The sequence below is a fragment of the Meleagris gallopavo genome, chromosome 1 (genome assembly GCF_905368555.1).
Source record: "Meleagris gallopavo chromosome 1, MGAL_WU_HG_1.1, whole genome shotgun sequence".
In the NCBI taxonomy this organism is placed as follows: domain Eukaryota; kingdom Metazoa; phylum Chordata; class Aves; order Galliformes; family Phasianidae; genus Meleagris; species Meleagris gallopavo.
In genome coordinates this window covers 183,828,348-183,850,459 of record NC_139404.1, presented here as the reverse complement: position 1 = coordinate 183,850,459, position 22,112 = coordinate 183,828,348, and the positions used below count along the sequence as shown (strand labels likewise).

General features: G+C 37.5%; 1 protein-coding gene across 4 annotated transcripts in view; it reads right to left on the bottom strand.

The window, feature by feature from the left end:
- Window positions 1–282: 282 nt before the first annotated feature.
- The window catches only part of SLC36A4 (solute carrier family 36 member 4), a 133,046-nt gene continuing 111,216 nt past the window's right edge, over window positions 283–22,112 (bottom strand). For 3 of the 4 annotated variants that reach the window (XM_085216381.1, XM_085216382.1, XM_085216384.1), the window contains exon 11: window positions 283–4,326. In XM_085216381.1, coding sequence (XP_085072507.1) covers window positions 4,019–4,326 — 308 coding nt within the window. In that variant the 3' untranslated portion in view covers window positions 283–4,018. Of the gene's footprint in view, window positions 4,327–21,095; window positions 22,048–22,112 lie in introns of those variants that run through there. The other variant, XM_085216383.1, reaches the window with a different exon arrangement.

Here is a 22,112-nt window from a genome sequence, read left to right as displayed (position 1 = left end):
TAAAGCACCTCTGAAATCGAACTATAAGTTAGTGCTCTCATGAATAACCTTGGAGCAGAAGGGGAATTTTCAGTAGCGTCCATATTACTTTGAAGAGAGATTTTTTAATCAATGAATCTTCAGCTCTAAAGCATGTTTGACAGTTCCAAGTCAACTAGCTAGGATTCCTTGGATAAATAAAATAAAATAAAAAAAATCAGAATAAAAACAAATGTAAATATTGAATTGAGGCATCTATTTCTTCTAGTGATGTAATGTGGTGATAGGCAGGATAACAGTGAGTTAGGAGGAAATTATTATTTTATTCTTTATTGATGCAGAAGATCTAAGTTACAGAACATTAGGCAAAGCCACTCTCTTCCTTGCCCAGTATTTCAGGATGAACAGTTAGAGACAAGAAAATGATCCAGGTCCTTACAATGCAGCTAATAATTAACTTACATTGAAACAGTTGACAATATCATATTGTTAAATGTAACTGCATGTACAGTATATAAATACAACAGCTTTCTTGTCAAGAACATAAGCCAATCACATTTTTCTGTTTAAGTTAGCTTGAGTTCAACTACACTTCCTTCTTAAATATATATTATGTAAACCATAACCATTAAATCCGGAGTTTCACTCCCCGCATCTTAAATTGAAATTTATATTACAGTACTTTAAAAGCTAAATGAACAGCCTTATAATTCACAAGAGCCTTCTATCAGATTTCCCATCTTTTAAATCTTTGGCAATATTTCATGGGAACACTCTTATTATTTAGACAGAGTAGTTCTATTTTAGTTCTACTAATGACAATTTTAGTGGCATCCAGAGCAAGATATTCCAATCCTTCAATCTTTATATTTGAAAGAACAGGCCACACAAATGCTCTGTGTGAGTGTTAAAGTAATGAAAATCCTACACTGTAGGAGAAACATTGTGTAAAATATATTAACAAACATTTTAAAGATTCAAAAGAGAAGATAAAACATCATTAGACACAACAACATTGACCCACTGCATAAAAACATTACTTCATATCTGGCCAATCAATGGCAATAAATCTCCTTCACCAGGTGATCCATGGTGAGACACAGCAGTGAAACCTGTATTTGGACCAGGTTATCCAAAGTTTGACAGCTCAAATTCGATTCCTCAAAACTACTAAGCTTTTAAACAGGTGATCTTAGTTTCAAAACGTTGCTGCTTTCACCTGGCTATTGTGGCCACCTACCAAGCTCAGCAAATCTTCATGTCAGTATTCACTTGCACAAGTGAAACAGTACCACCAAACTCTGAGCTGGTCAAGATTTGCTGCAGCGTGACTTTCTCAGAGGTGAGACTCATCACTAGGACACAGCCATTGAGGAAGAGATGATATGAATGGACTCGACAATCTTTTATTCTCCAAACACACTGAGAAAGATACAAAACTAACAAGAAAAATAACTTTCATTTAAATTCTAACAATCCTTCTAAAACAGGTTCCAGTTGAAATATTTATATCAAGTACAGTTTGCCACGCAGAAATAGTCATATTGTTATAGAAATAGTCAATATTGTTATGTAGTGTATGGTTTACAACAGATTTATTACCAAGCACACCGAGACATTTGATGTCTTTTCAAACAGCTTAAAGACCAAAAAGCCTTTAAGACAAGAAGCTGAAGCTACCTTATACTCCTCTGATAATTACCTGTTTGCTCCTCAGCGACACTTTCATAAAGAAAGTTAACACTATAGCATTAAACCCACTGAAACTTGTGCCTTTAAAGTGCCTGCCAAGTACTTAACCTTGTCCATACTAAGTGAAAAATAAAAGCATTGCTCAGAACTATTGCTTGAACAAATGCAGGCAGTTCAAACTACATGCAGAAATTCCTATCAGAAATGTCTGTACAAGCATGGAGAAGAAAGTGCTCAAATACAGTCACTACATGGTAGATGACTGGCAAACTATTCAGAAAGTATAAATATAGATGTATATAGGACTATATTGTTTTAGCACTCTAATGCCAAATGGTAGACTACCAAATGGTAGATTTCTGAGACAGATACTAAGGATAACCAAATATTATATATATTCTTATGTTAATCTGTATGAATAGAGAGGTTTTTTATCATACCATATTTCTTAGAGGAATGTTATAATTAAATACATCCCTTAGAGAAGGAATTTCCTCACAGAAAGAAAGACTATGATAACTATAGTTCTGTTGCTTTACAAAACATAGAGTGATTTTATGAAACAAGATCAAAAATATAGCTCTGGTGTTTGGACTGAATTTCATCTGTGCAGTGTGAGCCAGAAAGTCAAATATGAGCTCTGAAAAGCAGGATTCCAGCTGAGGACTCAGTATGAACAAAACTCATTTCTACCCAATTACCAACTTCTTTTTCTTCTTCCAAAATGGAAATAGGAATCAAAAATCAGTAAAGGGTATGTTAGATTCTATTTAAGGCAGAATGGAAGCATGCAGAAATAATTATTATATGTTCCAATAGAAATATACTTTACAGACTTCTAGCAATAGGTAAAGGAAAAAAAAAAAGTTTTATACATTTGTACAGTCATAATTAAGAACAAAATAATGGTATAAAAAATGTTAGGGCAGCAGTTACCAAAGTATACAAAAATAAACTACTTCATTATTTGTGGTGTTGAGTGCTTTTTGCATCATTAAATAAATATTGCTCTGCTAAACAACATTTTGTAACATTTCAGTCAAACTCCAAAAGAAATAAATATTTACTTTCTAAAATAACCATATTTTCATATTTGTACCCTATATCTTATATAAGCTGTACCTCTCCATGCTGTATTTGAAAGCAAGTTCTGAGATAACCAACATCTTCAGACAACTTGCAGGCAGGTAGAAGGGGCTTCAAAGCAGATACTCTCTGTGCCCCTACCCTTCACAGTGCTGTGAATTATAAATTTAAATAATCCATAGATTATTTGTGTGAAAAGATGGCGTAAGCTCCATTCTAGAAAGCAGTCTCTAATCCTTTCTGAAACCTAACTCTGCTCTAGGCAGTCAAACCTCTAAGGTTCTGGAGAGTTCCATGAATGCCATTTTCACAGAGCCTGGATGTGACTATGCTGAGCAGCTCATGGTAACAGATCACACAAGGTGGAAAGAGCACACCTAACTGTCTCTTTTGATGTAACAAAGAATCCTACCTTTACCTCTAAGCCTTGTTTCTCTGTCAGCCTTGTCCATTTTTCAGCTTAAATGTTCATATGGTCAGCATGAAAAAATGTCTTTATCCTATCTGTCACATAGCCCACGAACAGCCGTGGTCATGCTGTTCCTCTAGCCTATTCTAGGAGGAATTAGTCCTTCCAGTTGGAGCCAGTGTGAAAAGAGTGAATGAGAGCCACTGTCATTCTGCACAACGCCCTGGGATTCTAGACAAACCAGCTCCCAGAGACCACAGTCACACAACTGTAACCACCCTAGAGCATCTCCAAAGCAAACATCAAAGTCCTCAGAATGGAAATAAAAACCACAGTTCTTCATTTCTAAAACCAGTGTCTCTGGTTCATGGGAATTCACCCCACTGGAGACAGCCAAGAGCAGGTCAATGCCTCATTAACTCCTACATAAGCCCTTAAAACAGGGCTGGAGAGAAAACAGAAGTGCCTAGGCTTTGCATCTAGATATGATGAATGGACAGACTTCACCTTTCTGAGGAGGAAAGCATTTTGACTTCTTCAGGAAAACTGTTCCTCTGTCTTGCAAATAATCTAATATCATATTTCTTTCTCATATTCATATATATATTTAAAATCCCAAAATCAATTCAGTTTTTAATGAGATGAGCAGAGAAGATTGAGAACAAAGGGGTTAATTCAAGTAGTAAACTTGGAGTAATGAGAGAAAGAACAAACAGAAGGAGAAAGGCCTGCATGTGATTTTTTAAATTTTTTAAATTTCATTTAAAATCCCTTTTAATTTATCCCACACGTAGGTCTTCCATCCATCCTGGATTCTCAGTAAGGAACAAAACAATTCACGGCATCACATTTTTACTTTAAGCCAACCACCAAGTCTGTAGCATTTAAAACAGCAGAGATGCTCTCAGTTGTGTTAGCCAGAACTGTGGATGCAGGGTAAATGATTTCTTCAACTGTCACATACGTCCCTGTTAAAAATCCAACCACTCCAAAGACAGCTATAAAAATATCTTTAAGTATTGTCCACAGACGTAGGTTTTCCTTGTAGAAAGTGAGGATTTCAACCAGAGGTGGCAGAATCAGTGCCAGAGTGCTACTGCTGACAGCTCCAACCAAAGAAATCACTATGTCCAGGCGAGGGATCAGAACCGCTACAGCACCTAAAACATAAAGAGAACAATATTGGCTGCAGATTCAACATCCTCATGAAAAAAAAAAGAAAAAAAAAAACAATCACGATAAACACATAACGTAGTGATTCATGCTTTTAGAGATGTTCTATCACTCACTGTGTTTTCCAGATAAGATTGGCAGGCACGGCACAGATCAGTGTGTCCATTTGTGAGTAAGGTATATTTTCATGCTCATCTGTGATATTCAGTTTCAATTTTGAATTTCTGCATGAGGTGGTTTAGGTTAAAATTTTGTTATACTTACAGGTGAGTAAACTTGCAAATCACAGAGATGAGAGACATATGAAACTGTACAGAGACATTTTTAGTTTTTTATTCGATGAGTTTATTTTTAAGCCAAAAAAGTTCAGGCAGAATAGTGGAAGGAGTCTTCAAAATGAGCACAAAAGCTGCTGGCCACTTGGCAGTCTCACAAACATTTCTATCACTTATCTACAGGCTTGTCTGTTGAAAAATCTTGGTCTATACCATTGCATTCTGTGTAAAAAAACTGAAGCAGTTGCCCAGTTAGCTGAATGAGAACTAAGAGCTGAGTCCAAAGAGAAGGCCCAATAAGCATGGTAGGATGGCATGGCCAGTCTCACCAAGAAGCTGGAGTGTTCCTGGGAACAGAGTCCAGCCTTACAGAAGGAGAAGAACCCCTGCTTTTAGCCATTTTGGCCAGCAACCCTCGGAAAGATACCCAAGTATTATACTATGCCAATTTGTCACATAACGTTTTCAGTTCTCTATTAGAAGCTAGCTTTCCAAGGTCAGATGAGCACAGGCTCCAATATGATCCCACACGTTGGAAATGGCTCTTTTTTCCCCTCTGTGAATGCATTCCACCAAATATTCTGGAAATAACATTTATGGGAATAAACAAATGGAACAAGCAGGAAGGAAATCCTCGAGTAACACATGAGGATAAAAAACAATATGTTCATCAGCTTCCTAATTTCCCAGGCTGAACTTTTCACTTGCAGAGTTTCTTCCCCATTGCCATCAACTGCCTCAAATTCAGACCACACCTGGTTATGAAAGGCGACGTAGTCAAATTATGTTAGTGCTAATATTCTCCATTGAGAACATGGAACTTAAAGAAATCTGCATTGGCAAATACACTCATGCCAGCAGAGACACAGATTAGTAACTGCACATACTGCAGCACAGCAACAACTGTGTTGGCTCCCAGTGTGGTACATCACGTCATCCCATTTATCTTGCCAAGAGCTTTTCCTTTGCTGTATCAAACCTCTCTGTATTCCAATTTAAAATGAACATAAGCAGAAGGAGTTCAGTCCTGTCTGGTGAAGATCCAATCAAAATTCACTTCCAAAACACAACAGTTACTTGCTGCTACCAGGCACCATTTGCTAAGCATTTTAATAAAAACCCTAAGCACAGAGATAAAAAGGAGGGTTGGCTGAAGGTACAAGACTAAACAGGGATAAAGAATTCTCCAGCCCATCCTATTTGAAAGATAAATCTATTAACTTATTCTAGGTTGCAATTATTATAGTTTATTCATACTTGGTGATTCTATAGAGGCATGAGAGATGCAATGTCACCAGAGGAAGATTGGGAAGAGACCGAATTGTACTTAAGGAAACCTTAGGAAAGACATGACACTCAAAAACGGATGAGCCAAAGTTTTTATCCCACCATTATGATGGACATACACAGTGCCAAATGCATTCTTCCACTGCATGCATATGACATTACAGACTGGAAATGTCACATGTTTACATATTATCTAGGGCAAAGCTGAATAGAAAGAGAAAGGAATTACACCAAAATTAATAAAAGTCACCAAGTATCAACCTCTGTAATTTTTGTGGCCAGAAGATGTAGATGTGGCACTCAGGGACATGCTTTAGTAGTCGTGGTGGTGATGGGTTGACAGTTGGACTAGATGATCCTAGAGGTCTTTTCCAACCTTAATGATTCTCTAATTCTGTTCAGGCCACAAAAGCAGGTAGTGTGAGTGCCCACACAACACAGACTGAGCTCTCAGACTAGAACCACAGGCAACCATTGATACTTGCACAACAATGCACAACAGGTAAGCAAGTGTAAACTGCTACTGAAGTATGTCTGTAATAACTGGAAAAATCTTAGGTAATTAATAAGCTGAATATGTTCCTCTGAAGCAGGAGAGAGGGCTGAAAATTTATTATCTTGCCAATTTAATAGATGTAGAGGGTGCATTCATCAAACATGGACTGTCAATTTCTGTAATAGACTTCTTTCAAATCTACATGTGTTCAGAATTTGGAAGATACTCATTAATTTATAGGTCACAGTTTGGCTTGAAATCTTCTGCTTCATTAAAAATCATGATAATATTACTAGTACTTATTAATTGGAAAAAAAATCAAAATATCAGTTTATGATTCTTTCAGATTACAGAAAAGCAAAATTCTGTGCGTTGGCTTGGATCTTGTCAAATGTTTATCTGGCTCATATGTATTTGTTTCAGTCTGGATAATACTGTGGGAGGAAGTTTTGGAAACACGTTTCAAGGTTTTAATTACACTCTTATGTATTCTCTAACATTCCTAGGGAAATGCCATTTTTATTATCTGCCAAATAAAGAAAAATGGGTGCAGCTTCTTCTTATTTCCAGGAGAAGTAAACAAGAGGCATTTCAGCAAACACAAAGCTTTACTACCACTTTTCCAAGATCCAATCAAAAAACTGGTGCACTGATGGATTAGAAATGGGTGCCTGACATACACTGTCAGGACAATTGGATTTAACAGCTTTCTCCAAGCACAAAAACAAAACTGTATTTTTAACCGAGACAAAAGCCTATGATGCGTCAAGATGGAGTTCCTTCAAGGAGGAAAAGATGCCTACAATGGCATGTTTGCCAAAGAACTCTGTCTGCAGGCAAAATGGCACTTCAAAATGCCTACCCACATTCTCCTTTCTACACTAATATCCAAGCTTCTGCTCACCAAAATAGAGAACGCCTTCCTTGGGAGTTCCACAGTGTAAGCTTGTAAAATTGTGTTTTGATATATATATACAAAAGAATATAGGACAAAGTAGTAATCTGTTATTAATCTGAAGCAAAACTGTCTAATGCAAATAATTAGTTAAGAGCATTTGTGAATAAATTACAGAGCTTTGCAGGAAGAAAATCTACACATTAGTGAATAAAGTTTAAGGAAAAAAGATTCCAGATAAAGAACCTGGTATTACATATTGTGATTTAGTTATTTTTTTTTCTGGCTGCAAATGCTAATTGACATAGAGTTTGAGGTGCTGTTTGTTTCAACTGTCTTCTGAAAAATCAAAAGACCATTAGACACAGATAGAAGATGATTTCTTTTAAAATCTCGGTCCAATTTTCACACACACACAAAAATTTGTTTTCTTAACCCAACTCCTTTAAATGCATACTTTTAAATACCAGTTCAATCTCAAAACCAAAATCCAACAAAACAAAGGAGAAAATAGGTGAAAAATTGAACTTTCACAGCTAGCATGCAGGAGAACCACACACACCATATGGTTTGGCTCTGGTCCCTCTGGAGTGAAAACCCTTCACCATGATCTGCCTCCAACATCCAGCACACTTAGGGCCACAGATGGTACCTCACATCCAGCCTTCCATCTGCCCTCACACTACAATTCACTTTGGCCTACGTTAGTGGGAAGGATTAGAGTCAGTCATGGTCAGGTTAAGTAACTTCACTCCTCACAAGAGGTAACCACAGGCACTGCACCAGCCAGCAGCTGAGCCCTGCTCAGTGCACGGACAGCTCTGTTCCTCCTCTGGAGCCCTCCACATCCACATCTCAGAGATTCAGAAGCAAATTCATTCTTTAGAGCACTTCACAGCACAGATTTTGAAGCCATTATAAGAGGTTAGTAATTTATGTTCTCTTTCTTTATGCAGAAAGAAGCATAAAAATGATGCCAGAGATAATGATGACTTAACAGAGGTATCAAACCCACTGTTTTCTTACCAGGTTACCTAACACACTTATCTAGGACTGGCATGTACACTTCTGTTAGAACCCCTTGAAAGAAAGCATTCCATCCATGTCCCACTAAGAAAGCACCTCCTCCCATGCTGTCTGCACTTTATAGAACCCCAGCATTTAAGCATATTATTCATTCAGGCTTCAAGATTTGCACTTACTTTAAGCAGGAGTTGGTGTCATAACTGCCACATGCAGGAGGAGGCTGTGTAAGCAGATTTACGGGGGCAGGAAGGAGTGGCAGTCCTGAGTCTATAAGGGAACTCTCGCCTCAACTCACCTCCCTACAGCAACTTGCTCACTCTTATTGCCCTGTTCACACAGAGTTGTATCTCCCCTTATCAGACTGTCAGAATTCACGCTTTCACAAAGAACCCCTCTTGAAGTCCAGTGTGGAAAGCAAACTAGGCAGTGAGACCCTCCGGATGGAGCTCCAACACCAAGTGACCTTCCCAAAGCTAATGTGCACAGGTGCTTGGCACAGCACACTGATTTATCTGCAAATGTATTTCAACATTCCATTAAGTACAATCTGTGGGCTCACGAATGGCATCTGGTTAGACTGTCACATTTGAAATGCTGTATTTATTCATTTGTCTCAGCAGTAAATTTATTTCAGCTTTGCTACTGATACTTACAAATCTGTTCAGACATACTATGCTACAATAGTTTATACAACTGCAATATGCAGGCAAATCCAACAAATGAGCATAAAGCATGCAGCAAAACATTAATATTGAACTCCAAATGGATGATCCTAGCCATTACAGTATTGACACTGTTCCCACTGCCAGTCACTCTCTTTCAGGCATCTGAAATGAGTTTGCAATTTAACTGTCCCCTCTGGTTCAGTCTCATGAAATAAATTCCTTTTCTGAGACAGCTGAAGGGCTCCCAGCAGTGCAAGCAGAAATGAATGTCGCTCATTCAAGGACAAGACTGTTTTTGCCATAGGGAAAAAAGGTGAAGAAAAGAGTTGGCGCAGTGGCAAAGCCTGGAGAAGTTTCCAATGGTGTTGGAAAGTCGTATTTACCTTCACATGCTGCCATCACTCCTTGTTCCCCTGTCTTTCTCTTTGCTGTGCTACATATATCAGGCTACATCACAAAGAAGAAGGCAGTCATCCATAGCTACTTTGCCAGCTCATGCCAAACATAAGACCCGGGCAGTAATAAGTTAAAATCAATTTGTACAAACGACAGTTTGTCTTACCTTAACCCTCAAAATAAATAAATAAAATAAAATAAAATAAAATAAAATAAAATAAAATAAAAATTATTGCATTTCTCTTGATTACTACACAAAGTGAGAAAAAAATGCAAATAAATCTACTTATTATCTGAAACTACAATAATTTGCTTGCTAAATGCTAAGCATATAGAAGAGGGAGAAACATTGACATAGGCACCTTTGTGAATGGTTTAAACTATCTACATTTATCATTTGGGCTTCTTGCCCCTTTATCATCAAATCTTACATTTCTTTGTTAATGATGACTAAAGGAACAGATGATTAAGATTAAAAAAAAATTATGCTATTGTCTTTTTGCCAGAAGCAGATTCATCAGAACACCAAGAATTGTAATAATTTTGCTAAATATCTTGTCCAATAACTATTAAAGAAGTAAAAGATTATGACATAAAAGATTACTGTAACATCCTCCCAGTGCAGTATTCAATAAATTGCAGAGCAAGGCAATTCTGGATAACATGATAAAACTTCTGAGCCAGGGGTTTCTCTCCTGCGTTAGGGGTGCTGTATGTGCTATAGCCTTCATTAGCAAGGATTAATTAATTTGCAACATTTCCAAACAAGATGATGTACCAAGAGACCAGCTTGCCTAAGGAGGGAACTCATGGAAGATCTCAACTGTAAGAAGGCACCACGTATCAGGTGGAGACAATGACAGGTTACAAAGGAGAAGTTTAAAAACACTGCAGGGACTTATCTGGATGGTGTCAGAAAAGCCAAAGCTTAGCTGACACAAAGATGGGGATCAAGTCAGGATTCACCTGAGAGAAATCAACCCACAAAGGTCCGCAGGACACGATGAATTGCACTGAGGGGTGTTGGCACAAACCATCCATCAATGCTGGATGTGGGCTGACATCACATTTAAAACCAAAATAATTTAAATTATTGATTTTTAATCATGATTCAAGGCTGGATTAAAGGCAGTACTTTAACAGTGATGCTTCCCAATGATTTTTCATATCTTAAGGATGAGTAGATGCTTCTGGGCACTTGAAAGCACTACCTGACTTTTAGATGGCCAACATGTTCACTTTTATGAACTAGTTCGGAGAGGAGTTCTCATTAGGTTTTCAATAATGACAGCAATTCATAGAAAAAAATCAGAATTATCACTCCCTTACACTTTGATCACCCACTTATTGTAAAAACTGGCCAAAAATAGAGGCAGCTCTTTATTTGCAGAGACCTCTGCACCAAGCAATGCCTGCAAAGACACAGCCAGCACCTTATCTGTCTGATAAAGGTCTCTCTTCTCTATATATCTGATAAAAGTCTCTCTTCTCATTGCTAATCCATACAGCCAAATCTCCAACAGAAAGAAGTGCTCAAAGAACTGTCCCAGTTTCCTGATAGCAGTAAGGCAAATGAAGTTTCCTCTTCCTAGGCTCAGCACTTCCAACACAGAGGCTGTGCATATCTAAACAGGTCCCTCGTGTAAAGAGAGGTAAGCTTAATTTCTGTTTTACAATGAATTTCCAGTTGCCTTAAGCAACTTCTATTTAGTAACAGTTAGAAATTTCTTTTTTTATGTGTATATATATATATGCATATATATATACACATACACATTTATATAATGATTTGTTAAGACTTGAATAGAAAGTTGCAGTAACAAAATACTAACCTAAAATTATTTCACATATATTTAGAAACAATTATTTTTTTCTCCATGGAAATACAAACACTGCTTTCCAGAGCCTTGGCAAACCTTGAGCATATGCCTCTAAGAATAGGCTGGGATCAGAGTGACCTATCAACCATTCATACCTTCCTGAGACTTGCTGTTTCCTTTGGATTTTTTTATGCTTCCTTCCTTTCCTCTCCTCACCCATCTTCAGCATCTTGTAGTTATTATCAGAACAGAATAGAATAAACCAGAGTTCATTTGTGTGGTTTGTTCTGTTTTAATAATCAGCAACTAGTTCTGGATCTTTTCATTTCCTCATTTCATAATATTACAAGTAGAAAAAGTAGCATTAAAATAGAAGAATAAAAAAAGAGAGAATGTATTCTACCAAATAGAAGAAAAATATGTATTTAAATCTTCAAATATGTTATCAACACTCTGATTGGACAGCTATTATCTTTGTCACCACATCATGTCCTTCTTTAGTTCAAAAGCCAGGCACAAAGACTCCTCTATTTTTTCACAGTATCATTATTGTTTGAGAAGAAAATGCCTAAAAAACTGACAATGACTTATTTAATCCCCTTTCCAGTGGAAGGAATCCTCATCCCACTTTGAGGCTTATGATGGTAATGGATGCCCTGGGTCTGCATTACAGGCCAGTAAGTCAACATCTAAGGTGCAGGATAAGAGAACTCCAACTGGTAAATCAGCCTCAATGAGAGCCCAATTCAAATGCCTGTACACTGATACACAGAGCATGGAGAATAAGCAAGAAGAGTAACAGGTGTGCGTGTGTCTACAAGGTTATGATGTCACTGGCATCACTGAGATGTGGCGGGATGGCTCTCATGACTAGAATGTAGGAATGGACAGGTATGAACTCTTTAGGGAAGACAGGCAGGGGAGAAGGTACTGCCCTCTATATCAACAACCAGCTGGAGTCCACAGAGCTCCACCTGAGGATAGAGGAGGAGCTGACAGAGAGCTTATGGATTAGGGTTAAAAGGAAGGGAGGAGAAGGAGTAATTGTAATGGAGGTCTGCTACAAGCCACCTGACCAAGAAGACAGAGTGGATGAGGCCCTCTATAAACAGATAGGAACAGCTTCACATTCACAAAACATGGTTCTTAAGGGCGACTTCAACCACCCTGGTATATGTTGGAAGAACAACACAGCAAGGCACCAGAAATCAGAGAGGTTGCTGGAATCTGTTGATGATAGCTTCCTTTTCCAAGTGGTACCGGAACCCACGAGAAAAGGTGCTACAATGGACCTTGCCCTCACCAAGGTGAGGGGCTGGTGAGTAATGTGAAGCCCAAAGGCAGCCTTGGCCTCTACCACGCAATGGTAGAGTTCAAGATCTTTAGGGCATTGAAGAGGGTGCACACCAAGCTTGCTACTCCGGACTTCAGGAGAACAGATTTTGACCTCTTAGGAAACTGCTTGGCAGAGTGACATGGGATAAAGCTCTTGAGGGAAGAGGGGCCCAAAAAAGCTGGTCAGTATTCAAGTACCATCTCTTCCAAACCCAGAAGCAATGCGTCCTAAGAAAAAGGAAGGCAGACAAGAATGCTATGAGGCCTGGGTGGATCAACATTATTTACATGGAAACAAATAAACAGCAAGGCCACAGAAACATAATCTCAAATGTTCTATTTATCTATATTTTGTCAGCTGTATATTTCATAAAAGTGAATTGAATGCTCTACTATCACATTTTAATCCTGAATTCTTCCTGTTTATGATAACTTCCTCCACTTTTAATGAACACAGGACCTGTTAATTGCCACAACTTTTCAAAGAAAAAATATGCATTAACTTAGTTTTGGAGCTTGCACATCAGAACAATAGGGTGAAATCCATTGAGACTTATGAAAAACTTCCCATTTTACTTTAATGCCTAACCTCTAGAACTTTGTATTTTTAATTGAATGAATAATTTTCACCTACAAAATTATCTTTCAATTCCTTTTTTTCTAGACATTACAAATACCATTAATTAAATCACCCAAAGAAGTTTGCAAAAAAACCACCATTTTACTGCTGATTCATATGATTATATTCAAGCTTTTATTCAAAATTGCTGATTTACTAATCTTTGCCAGACAAATTCTTGAGTTTTCTGCAGCGTTTTTAAAATCAAGCTTCATTTCAACATTTCTAAAGGAAAACATTTTGAAACCTGTGACTGTTGTCACAATATGAATGATCTACCTATAAAAATTTCATTACGACTTCTGAAGAATCAGCTTTCTGAAATGAAGATGTTTTCTGCTTTTTGCAAGTTTAGCAAACAGACACACATTTTAAATAGGTGTCTTATTAAAGAATGAGGCTGTTTACTTTCCTGCCTACAGTGGTCATCATATAAGAGTGGGCAGTCTTTATGTCAACAGTATTCACCTGCTCATTTACTTTATCTTGTTTTTCACTCACCACTTTCTTTTTTTTTTGTTTCCCCTACTCTAGTCTATTTAAAAGTTAAAGCCAGAGAACATTGAAATCAAATCCCTCTCATTTTACTTCTCTCATATTCCAATCAACAACCAGAACATTATGATATATAGTGGTACCTGGAAAACAGCCTGCACCATTGCTATAAACATTATACAATGGGAGCTAAGAGAAAAAAATATACCAGAAATGAAGATGTGAATAGCATAAACAAATGAGTAACCTCGTTCTTTAGACATGAAGAACATGGCTCTGGTCCCTCACACAGAATCACACACAGAATCACAGAATGGCCAGGGTTGGAAGGGACCTCAAGGATCATGAATCTCCAACCCTCCTGCCACATGCAGGGACACCAACCTCCACATTTAATACTAGACATTTAATACTAGAACCAGGCTGCCCAGGGCCCATCCAATCTGGCCATGAACACCTCCAGGGCAGCCTGTTCCAGCACCTCACCACTCTCATAGTAAAGAATTTCCCCCTGACATCCAACCTAAATCTTTCCTCCATAGAACTCTGAGCAAAAAAAAATACCCATAATGTTTTTTACAAATCCATCTTGCCTCCTCCAACTTGACCTACTAATACTCATGAAAAGAACAAGTCCCAAGGGCATTATTCTGAACTGATGGACACTTTGCTCCATCACCTGCTCTCCCTTTAAAGGATATGCTTCCAGCAACGATTCATTTGGAGTAACTGGCCTCAGAAGCCTCAGTGTGGGCAGGAAGACCCAAATTTTAGAAATTTTATATAGAATTCTTCTTGGACCCAAGCTAAGCAATGGTATTTGAGGAAACTGTTCCTTTATCACTTATTCATTTAATAAAGAGTGTAGGTGAAACATGTTAAAAATAGGACTGCGTTTGTTTGAAGGTTTTTTTTTTCAGTTTTAAAATTTAACCCATATTAGTTTCCTTCTGCCACAAGTTGTCCAGTGATCAGTTAAATATCCTACCTGAAGAAGGTACTTATAAGAGCCAGTGATTTAACAGATCTCTGTAGGACATGGTCAGGCTACTCAAAACAACATAGAGGAGCTGACTCTTTCCTCTGAGGAGGAAAGAAAAAGCAACAAAGAATCAGAAAGTACCTTGACAGGAGAATGAATATTCATTCTCTCAGTCTCAGTCTCTTTCCTGGCATGATGGCTGCAAATGGAAGCAGCCTGTCTCCATGGGGAAAGAGGGTTCTAGCCAAGGAACTGGCGGGACTTACTGACAGGTGTTTAAACTAGGTATGAAGGGGGAAGGGGACAAAATGAGGACCGCTGGGACTGAGGGGGCAATTCGATGCTCCAAACAGAACTTGATGGGTGGAGACAGTGGAGTTCAAAGGCTTGGAGAGGGGTGGGGGGATGCTGCTTCTCTTAAGTGTCTGTATACTAATGTGCGTAGCATGGGGAATAAACAGGAAGAGCTGGAGTTCTGCGTGCAGGCAGTAACTGTTACAGCTTTAATGCTTCTGCTGGAACTCTGACATCTAAGAGCATTACTCATAATTGTCCACATGCTTACATGGTATATAAGGAACCAAGCTCCTTTTATGTGATCAGACACCCTCGTTGCCTATCCTCAAATGTTTTCCATGTTAGAAATGGTTTTCTTCTTACTCCAAACTCTACCATAACACTTTTGTAATGCTTTTACATGGAAGAAAAAGAATTCTGTGTAAATACATTTTGTACAGCAGTATGGACTTGCACAGGATAAAATGCAATATTAGATATCAAGCACAAGATATTACTGTATTATAATCCCATTTTTAATTTCCAGGTAGTATTACAATCACTGCTGTCATCTTTGAAAGTATCAATTACTCAAAGTAGAAGTAGTACTTACTGGTAGCATTTCAAATAAAAGCATAAAATCCTGGCATGTCAAGTGAGCATGCTTCCAGTTGGAGCTCATCTGAGATGAGAGTTAAGCATGGTACTGATGTCTATCCTGTAGCTCTTTAGATAATCATTATTTAACTTCCCACAAGGAAAAAGCAGTGAGAACAACACACGTATTTTTTCTCTACCAGTTACTGCTGAGTCAATCTCCATTTTGTTCTCAAGTAAACATCTAAAAGATGCAAAATTTCAGATAAAATCATGAAATAAACTCTAAAGCAGGTAGTATATAGTTACTTAGCTTCATAATATAAAAATAGAAAATTAAACACAACAAGACTTTTTCATCATATGAAGCACTAGTAACCAAAAGTTTGATATCAACATAAAATGCCATGTCAAAGTAGACACAGAATGCAGACGCTGGCTACAGTTTAACTATTACAGTGTGTAACAGAAAAGGCTCCCTTGAAGTTCTCTACAGCCAGAGAAAAAGCTTTATAATAAAACCACATCCCAAGCCAATTCAGGCAATTTCTGATGGTGATACCATAGGAGCACATTGCTTATTGTGACATCCTGGACAGATGGGAAAAAAGCCCAAAAGAGGAATTGGTTTTTCCACTAGACACAGGTGCTGTAACAAACCTAAAATCTCATTTCTTATGAGTGGATTCAGGATTCTGAATTGTCATCTCTATTTTTTTTTTGCCCTTTGCAGACTCTGAAGCTATTCTGATGCTGCTTAATGTTTTCTCATACTGCCAAGCCCAATATCCACATCTCAGACAAGCCAATCTTGCCAGCTCCCATTTCTCAGCTAAGTGCCAAACATCAAGTAAGGCTGCAGAGAAGTACCATCTCTTTTTAAACAAATGTCTAAGAAAATATGTAGATGGGGCATATGAACAAAGTGATTCCCCAGTTGAGTTCCCTGATGACCTAGGCTGTGTGTCAGAAGCTGACATGGCACTGGCAAGTGCAACAGAAATGAATTTATGCCACATATCTACTATACAACATTGCATGTAAGCACCTACAGTTGCTTACATGTAAGCTAGTAAGCTAGAACATACAAGTCCCATGCAGAACTGAGTGCTAGTCCTACTGAGAAGATATACTGCTTCCAGAGTGTGCTGCTTCTGGGGCTGACTGCCTCTGCCACTGCAGTTTCCAATATGAATTTGAGTCATTTCAAATTAAAGACAAGTAACATTTGTTGGTTTTGATTATCAAAGCTCTAATCATTATCACGCTTAATTATTCACTGTATATAACAAACTGAATTTTGTAATCCCACCTAGTGTACTTTTCATCATCTTTTTTTGTATATTGTTATTAATGAGACTTTTTTTCTGCTTGAAAAACATAAGGACTGTGTCCTTTCCTTGGTCATAGCATGGCACTTGGTGCACAGCTTCAACCAGTTATTTCAATGACAAAGTCTCATCCATCCCTTCCATTCATGCAAGAATTTATCAAGTACATCCATCTGAGCCAATCATACAGCCATTCATGAGCATCTTCCTTTTCAGGGTGAACTGCAATGTTTTGCTGAGGCAGGGAAAAGAAAATGACATGAAAAGAAAATAAAACATTCATGTGAAAATTTAACATTGCAAGGATGTAATCCATTAAAAAATGCTACACATTTTTTCATAATTTTATTAACAATAGTTTCATGCTGGTTGCTCTGACATCTTAAAGCAATATATCTCTATGATGACAACAGATCTTCAAAGCCCTCACTCTCCTGCAGGCTAGTGAAGACATTATAATTAAGTCACAGAGGACTTAATTCTCAGGCCCATATGTGTACCTCAAGACTCAGTAAATTTTTTTTGCCATTATACATGGTGAGGGTGGAGAAAATGAAACAAAACTTAGAAAACTGCTAATTTTGACATATGACAAATGAGAATAAACAACAAACTACCACTTCCAAGCCACTTCATCTCCACTTCTTTATAAAAGAGTAGAGACGCTCCAAAGCATGTTGCAAGGATCAGCTTGTTGAGTCACTGATCATGAATAACACTGAGGTATCATTAATATTTTACCTTCTATGCTTATTTGAAGCACTAGGATAGAAAATGCCTGGAGTGACTAATTCCAGCTATGAAATAAGTTTTAAGAAAGAATTCAAAGCAATGATTCACTTTTACTGAAAAGAAAAAGAAGCACTAGGATGCCAGTATACAAACTAGCAGAAAAGTTATACTTTGAAGCTCCTGAGTATTTCCTTTATTGCTAATTTCTTTCAATATGCAATGATAAAGCTCTTGAATATTTTCAAGAAATGCTTTCACTATCTTTATATTTTACAGTAGTCTTCAAAGGCTTACTTTCCATGTGCTTATAACATTGATTTTGAAAGAAAAAAAATTCAGAGAAAAACTATATATTTGTCTCTCTGATCAGCACCATATATATGCATTTTTCCTCATTTAGGAAGTAATTCTGAAAATGAAGGGTTTTTTTAATCAGAATTCTGTATTCAGGTCTAGTAGCAATTGTCTTGCTAAAACCAACCCAACCTTTGCAACAGACATCATGCTGGAGCTCACATCAAGAGACTGACAGTTGATTTCTGATTTTTTTTCATTCAGTATACATTAGGTGTGATATATTTATATTCAAATGTTAAGTGCTTTCTCACGTTAACCTAGCAATACAGATGGGTAACCTTTTCCACTCACTTTTACAAAAGCTTGCACAAGACTGCAGTCAGTCTGAGATGCTGACTGGGAATGCAGTGTGCCCCATACCCAGTACTGCTGTTAGAGGAAGGCAATCACTCTGAGTCTCTGCCACTCCTCCATTTGGTTAAGATCTTACCTAAATATCTGTTGTCATTTCAGTCATATCCAGACTTCCACATGCATGCGATGCATAGATGTGTGTGTCAGTGATCCAGTGAGCTCTAGATACAGACAGAGCCCATAGCAAAAGAATCACTAGACAACACTGCCTCTACTAGAGCTGCAGTTGAGTTCCTTGCTGGCCTAATTTTTCATGAGGCAAAAGACTAAAAAAAAAATAAAAATAAAAATAAAAAATAAAACACCCACAAAGATGTACCTATGTATGTTTAACTGACTCATCTTCTTGCCCTTTAGTCAGTTTTTTCCATGTGCCAACATTACTGCTTCAAACTTTTCACTCATCTTTTTGCTCTACTATTTAGATCATTTTCTTCTAGAAGCTTATTTTGAGGACAGCAAATCCAAGGAGAAACAAAATCATGTAGACGACAGCTGGGCTGTTGTTCCCTTTTCCTCTTTTGACCTTGATTGAATTTGAAAGCAATACAGCAAAGCAGAAGTGGCATCAGTACGTAAGTTGCAGAGACTGGTAGCATCAGTGTCTCTTAATGCTTTGCCCCATGTTTTATATAGAGTCCTGAGGAGAAACACAAACACTTCCAGTATTTTTGACAGTACTTTTCAGTTTCCTTTCCTCACGGAATTACTTTGTTCCCCAGTCATCTTCATTTCCTTGCTTAGCAGCATGTTTGCAAGCTCTTTAAACTTAAAGCAGGTATCTGAAAACAACTTGGAATTGTATCTAAGTGACTTTCAAAACTATATTAAATAACATCATAAGGACTCCCTACGAGTTAAGTACTTGCTAGACTTCACATGACTTCGTAAGAAAGGGAAGATCATTTGTGATGAATCTCAGTGGAATGAGGGAGCAGTAAGAAAGTTGGGCTTTCCTTTCCCTAAAGCTATGGGATAATGCAAGAACTACAGCTTGACTCAGCAGCACAATAATAAGAACAGATACAGACGTAGAAGATCAATCAGTATTAAGCAGGACTCTTATGCCTGGGACTTTATGAAGCAATTTCTTCAGACTTAATTTTCTGCTATACCAAGAAATAATAATAATTTAAAAAACAAAACAAAACAAAACAATACAACAATAAAAAAGGAGACTCATTTCACTGAGTGCTCTAAAACAGAGGTTATCTCTGTTGATTTGTTGTAAACTGGCTTCCAAAAACAGACTGGTACATTCTGTGAAAATTTATTTTCTGTTAAAAGTAAATGAGTTTTCAAGAATTTTTGAAATGTAAGCTATAATCAGCCACCAAAAGGATAATGAAGCTGCAAAATACTGGAAAAGAGTAACAGAGAGAAACCAAACCAAACCAAAATTAAAGGAGGATATCTGCTGTATCAGTATGTAAGACTTACTACCACAATGAATCCTTTATCCCCCGATTACATTTCTTTCATTGTTTTTTTCTTTCCATTATTATGATTTGACCCTTATTAATGATTTAATTTTTTCCAAATATCAGCCCTTTTTCAAAAGCTCTGCACTAGAAAACAGAAGCCTTTCATCTCTAAGTCCCATACCAAAACCAGCCCAGCACAAAATCCCTTCTGAGCCATGTGCTTTAGCTCCTGGCACAACACGGTTTTGCCCCAGAATTGCTTTAACTCTTTCTACCATATTTGTTTCCTTTAATTAATGACCAATTACTGCTGTACAATTCCCAACTTTTAATTCTAGTAGAGAAAAAAGCAAAACAAAACAAACAACAGAAAAAAAAAAAAAAAACAACCCTAGATCCTACATGCTTTTACCAACTTTAATTTTAGAAAGCTTATAACTTTATCTTCTCTTTCCCTACGAAGATAGTTTGAGGGAGCTGAGCCTCAATGCAGCCTTCCAGTATGTAAAGGAAGCCTAGAAACAAGATGGGAGAAAACTCTCTGAAAGGCTTGATAACAGCTGGACAAGAGGAAATGGTTTTAAGTTGAAGGAGGGAAGATTTAGGTTGGATGTCAAGGGGAAGTTCTTTACAGAGAGAGTGATGAGGTGCTGGAACAGGCTGCCCAGAGAGGTTGTGGATGCTTTGACCCTGGAGGTGTTCAAGGCCAGGTTGGATGCGGCCTTGGGCAGCCTGGTCTAGTATTAAATGGGGAGGTTGATGGACCTGTCTACGGCAGGGGATGTGGAATCTCTTCTAACCCAAACCCTTCTATGATTCTATGATTCTTAGAAAAGTCTATGCATTCAATTTTAAAATCCAGAATGTCTTTATCTAGAATAGACACATTGCAGGAGTGCAAGGACCAGGGTAGTACCTGCTGCTTACACAAATATTTGACCTACTGACTCAGGCTTTAATTAAAGAACAAATGGAGCACACAAACAGCCAAAATCTATGTCATGGAAAGAATTTAGAAGTTCTTAATAAACAGCTGAGGTCCCAAGCAGAATCTCAACAGAAGTCTATGTCATGTACCTATCAAAGTGACTGAGGATCTTATCTAAGTTGTCAGACTGCAAACAAACTTACAACTTTTCACCAGGAAACACAGATAAAACAGTTATTCTTATAGACTCAGTCACGGATGCCTTAAATCTTTAAGTAGGACATAAAAGTTGCAGTAGGCTTCTAACACAGCAGCCTGATTTCTGAAGGCCAACACATCCACTTCAGCTACAAGTGAGCAACAACATCTTTGTTGCCTGCTATAAGAAACTAAAAATAAATGCTCTACTGCAAGGTACAAACTGGCACTGCAGATGAAATTTTTCTGTATAGTTCTCCAATGTAAAAAAATACAAAGCAATGTAAGGGTAAGGAGTGAAGTAAAACTTCACATTTTAGCAAACAGAAATGAAGTAGCTTAATAGCTTGCTCTATTTTATCTACTGCCTCAGATAAGGCTCTCTTTATTTCTCTTTATCATGTCAAAGTGAGTAAATAAATGTAAGCTTTTCTTGCAGTCTTATTACTAAATTAAGCACATAAAATGACTTTTAAGTAAAATTAAGCATCATTTTGTTTCTAGCTCCTTCTCTACTTGAAAACTTACATTTTCAGGAGAAAATGTGATAAAAAGCCATAGCTGAATTTCCTCCCCAGGCAATATACAATCAAAAAAAGATGCAAAGACAAAACATCTGAGCAGGAGTTGCAGGAACAGCAAAATGATGCACACAGAGAGACAGTTAAACACTGAATCATACAGTCCTATAACTGCTTAAATGACTTTCTGCTGAAATTTTCCTTTAGGTTGGTAAAGAAACATATTTCACTTTTCCATCGGAACAGACAACTTTTAATACATGTACACTTCTCACTCTCACTTAAGTGCATTAAGACAAACACAAAGATGCATCACTATGAGTAGCTGAAACAGCAGTGCACTGACTGATTTTTGGCCTTAACTCTGCTTTTTCAGGAGTCCTAAATTAGTTGCACTTACAGAAATGGAGATGGAAAAAGGTGAAACACAAAAGAGAGCAATGATTCTCAGGGAAGGAAAATATTAGAGTAATAATGAGTGCAATAATGAGACAGTGATGATTAATATTTGGACATCTAAAATATAAACTTATGGCAGGAGTTTGCTATGCTAAGTGCCACATAAAAACACAATCAATTTTATTTCACACAGATGACTTCCTTCCAGCAAATCTCTTTTGCCTTCAGGTGAAAGAGAATCTCTTTTGACTTCAGCACGTTTTTCTTGTAAAGAGACACCAGCAGAGAAACACAGGCAGACTGCAAGAAGAAGATAATTATATTTTTAATGCTATCATTGAATAAACTTGACACAGATTTTTTAT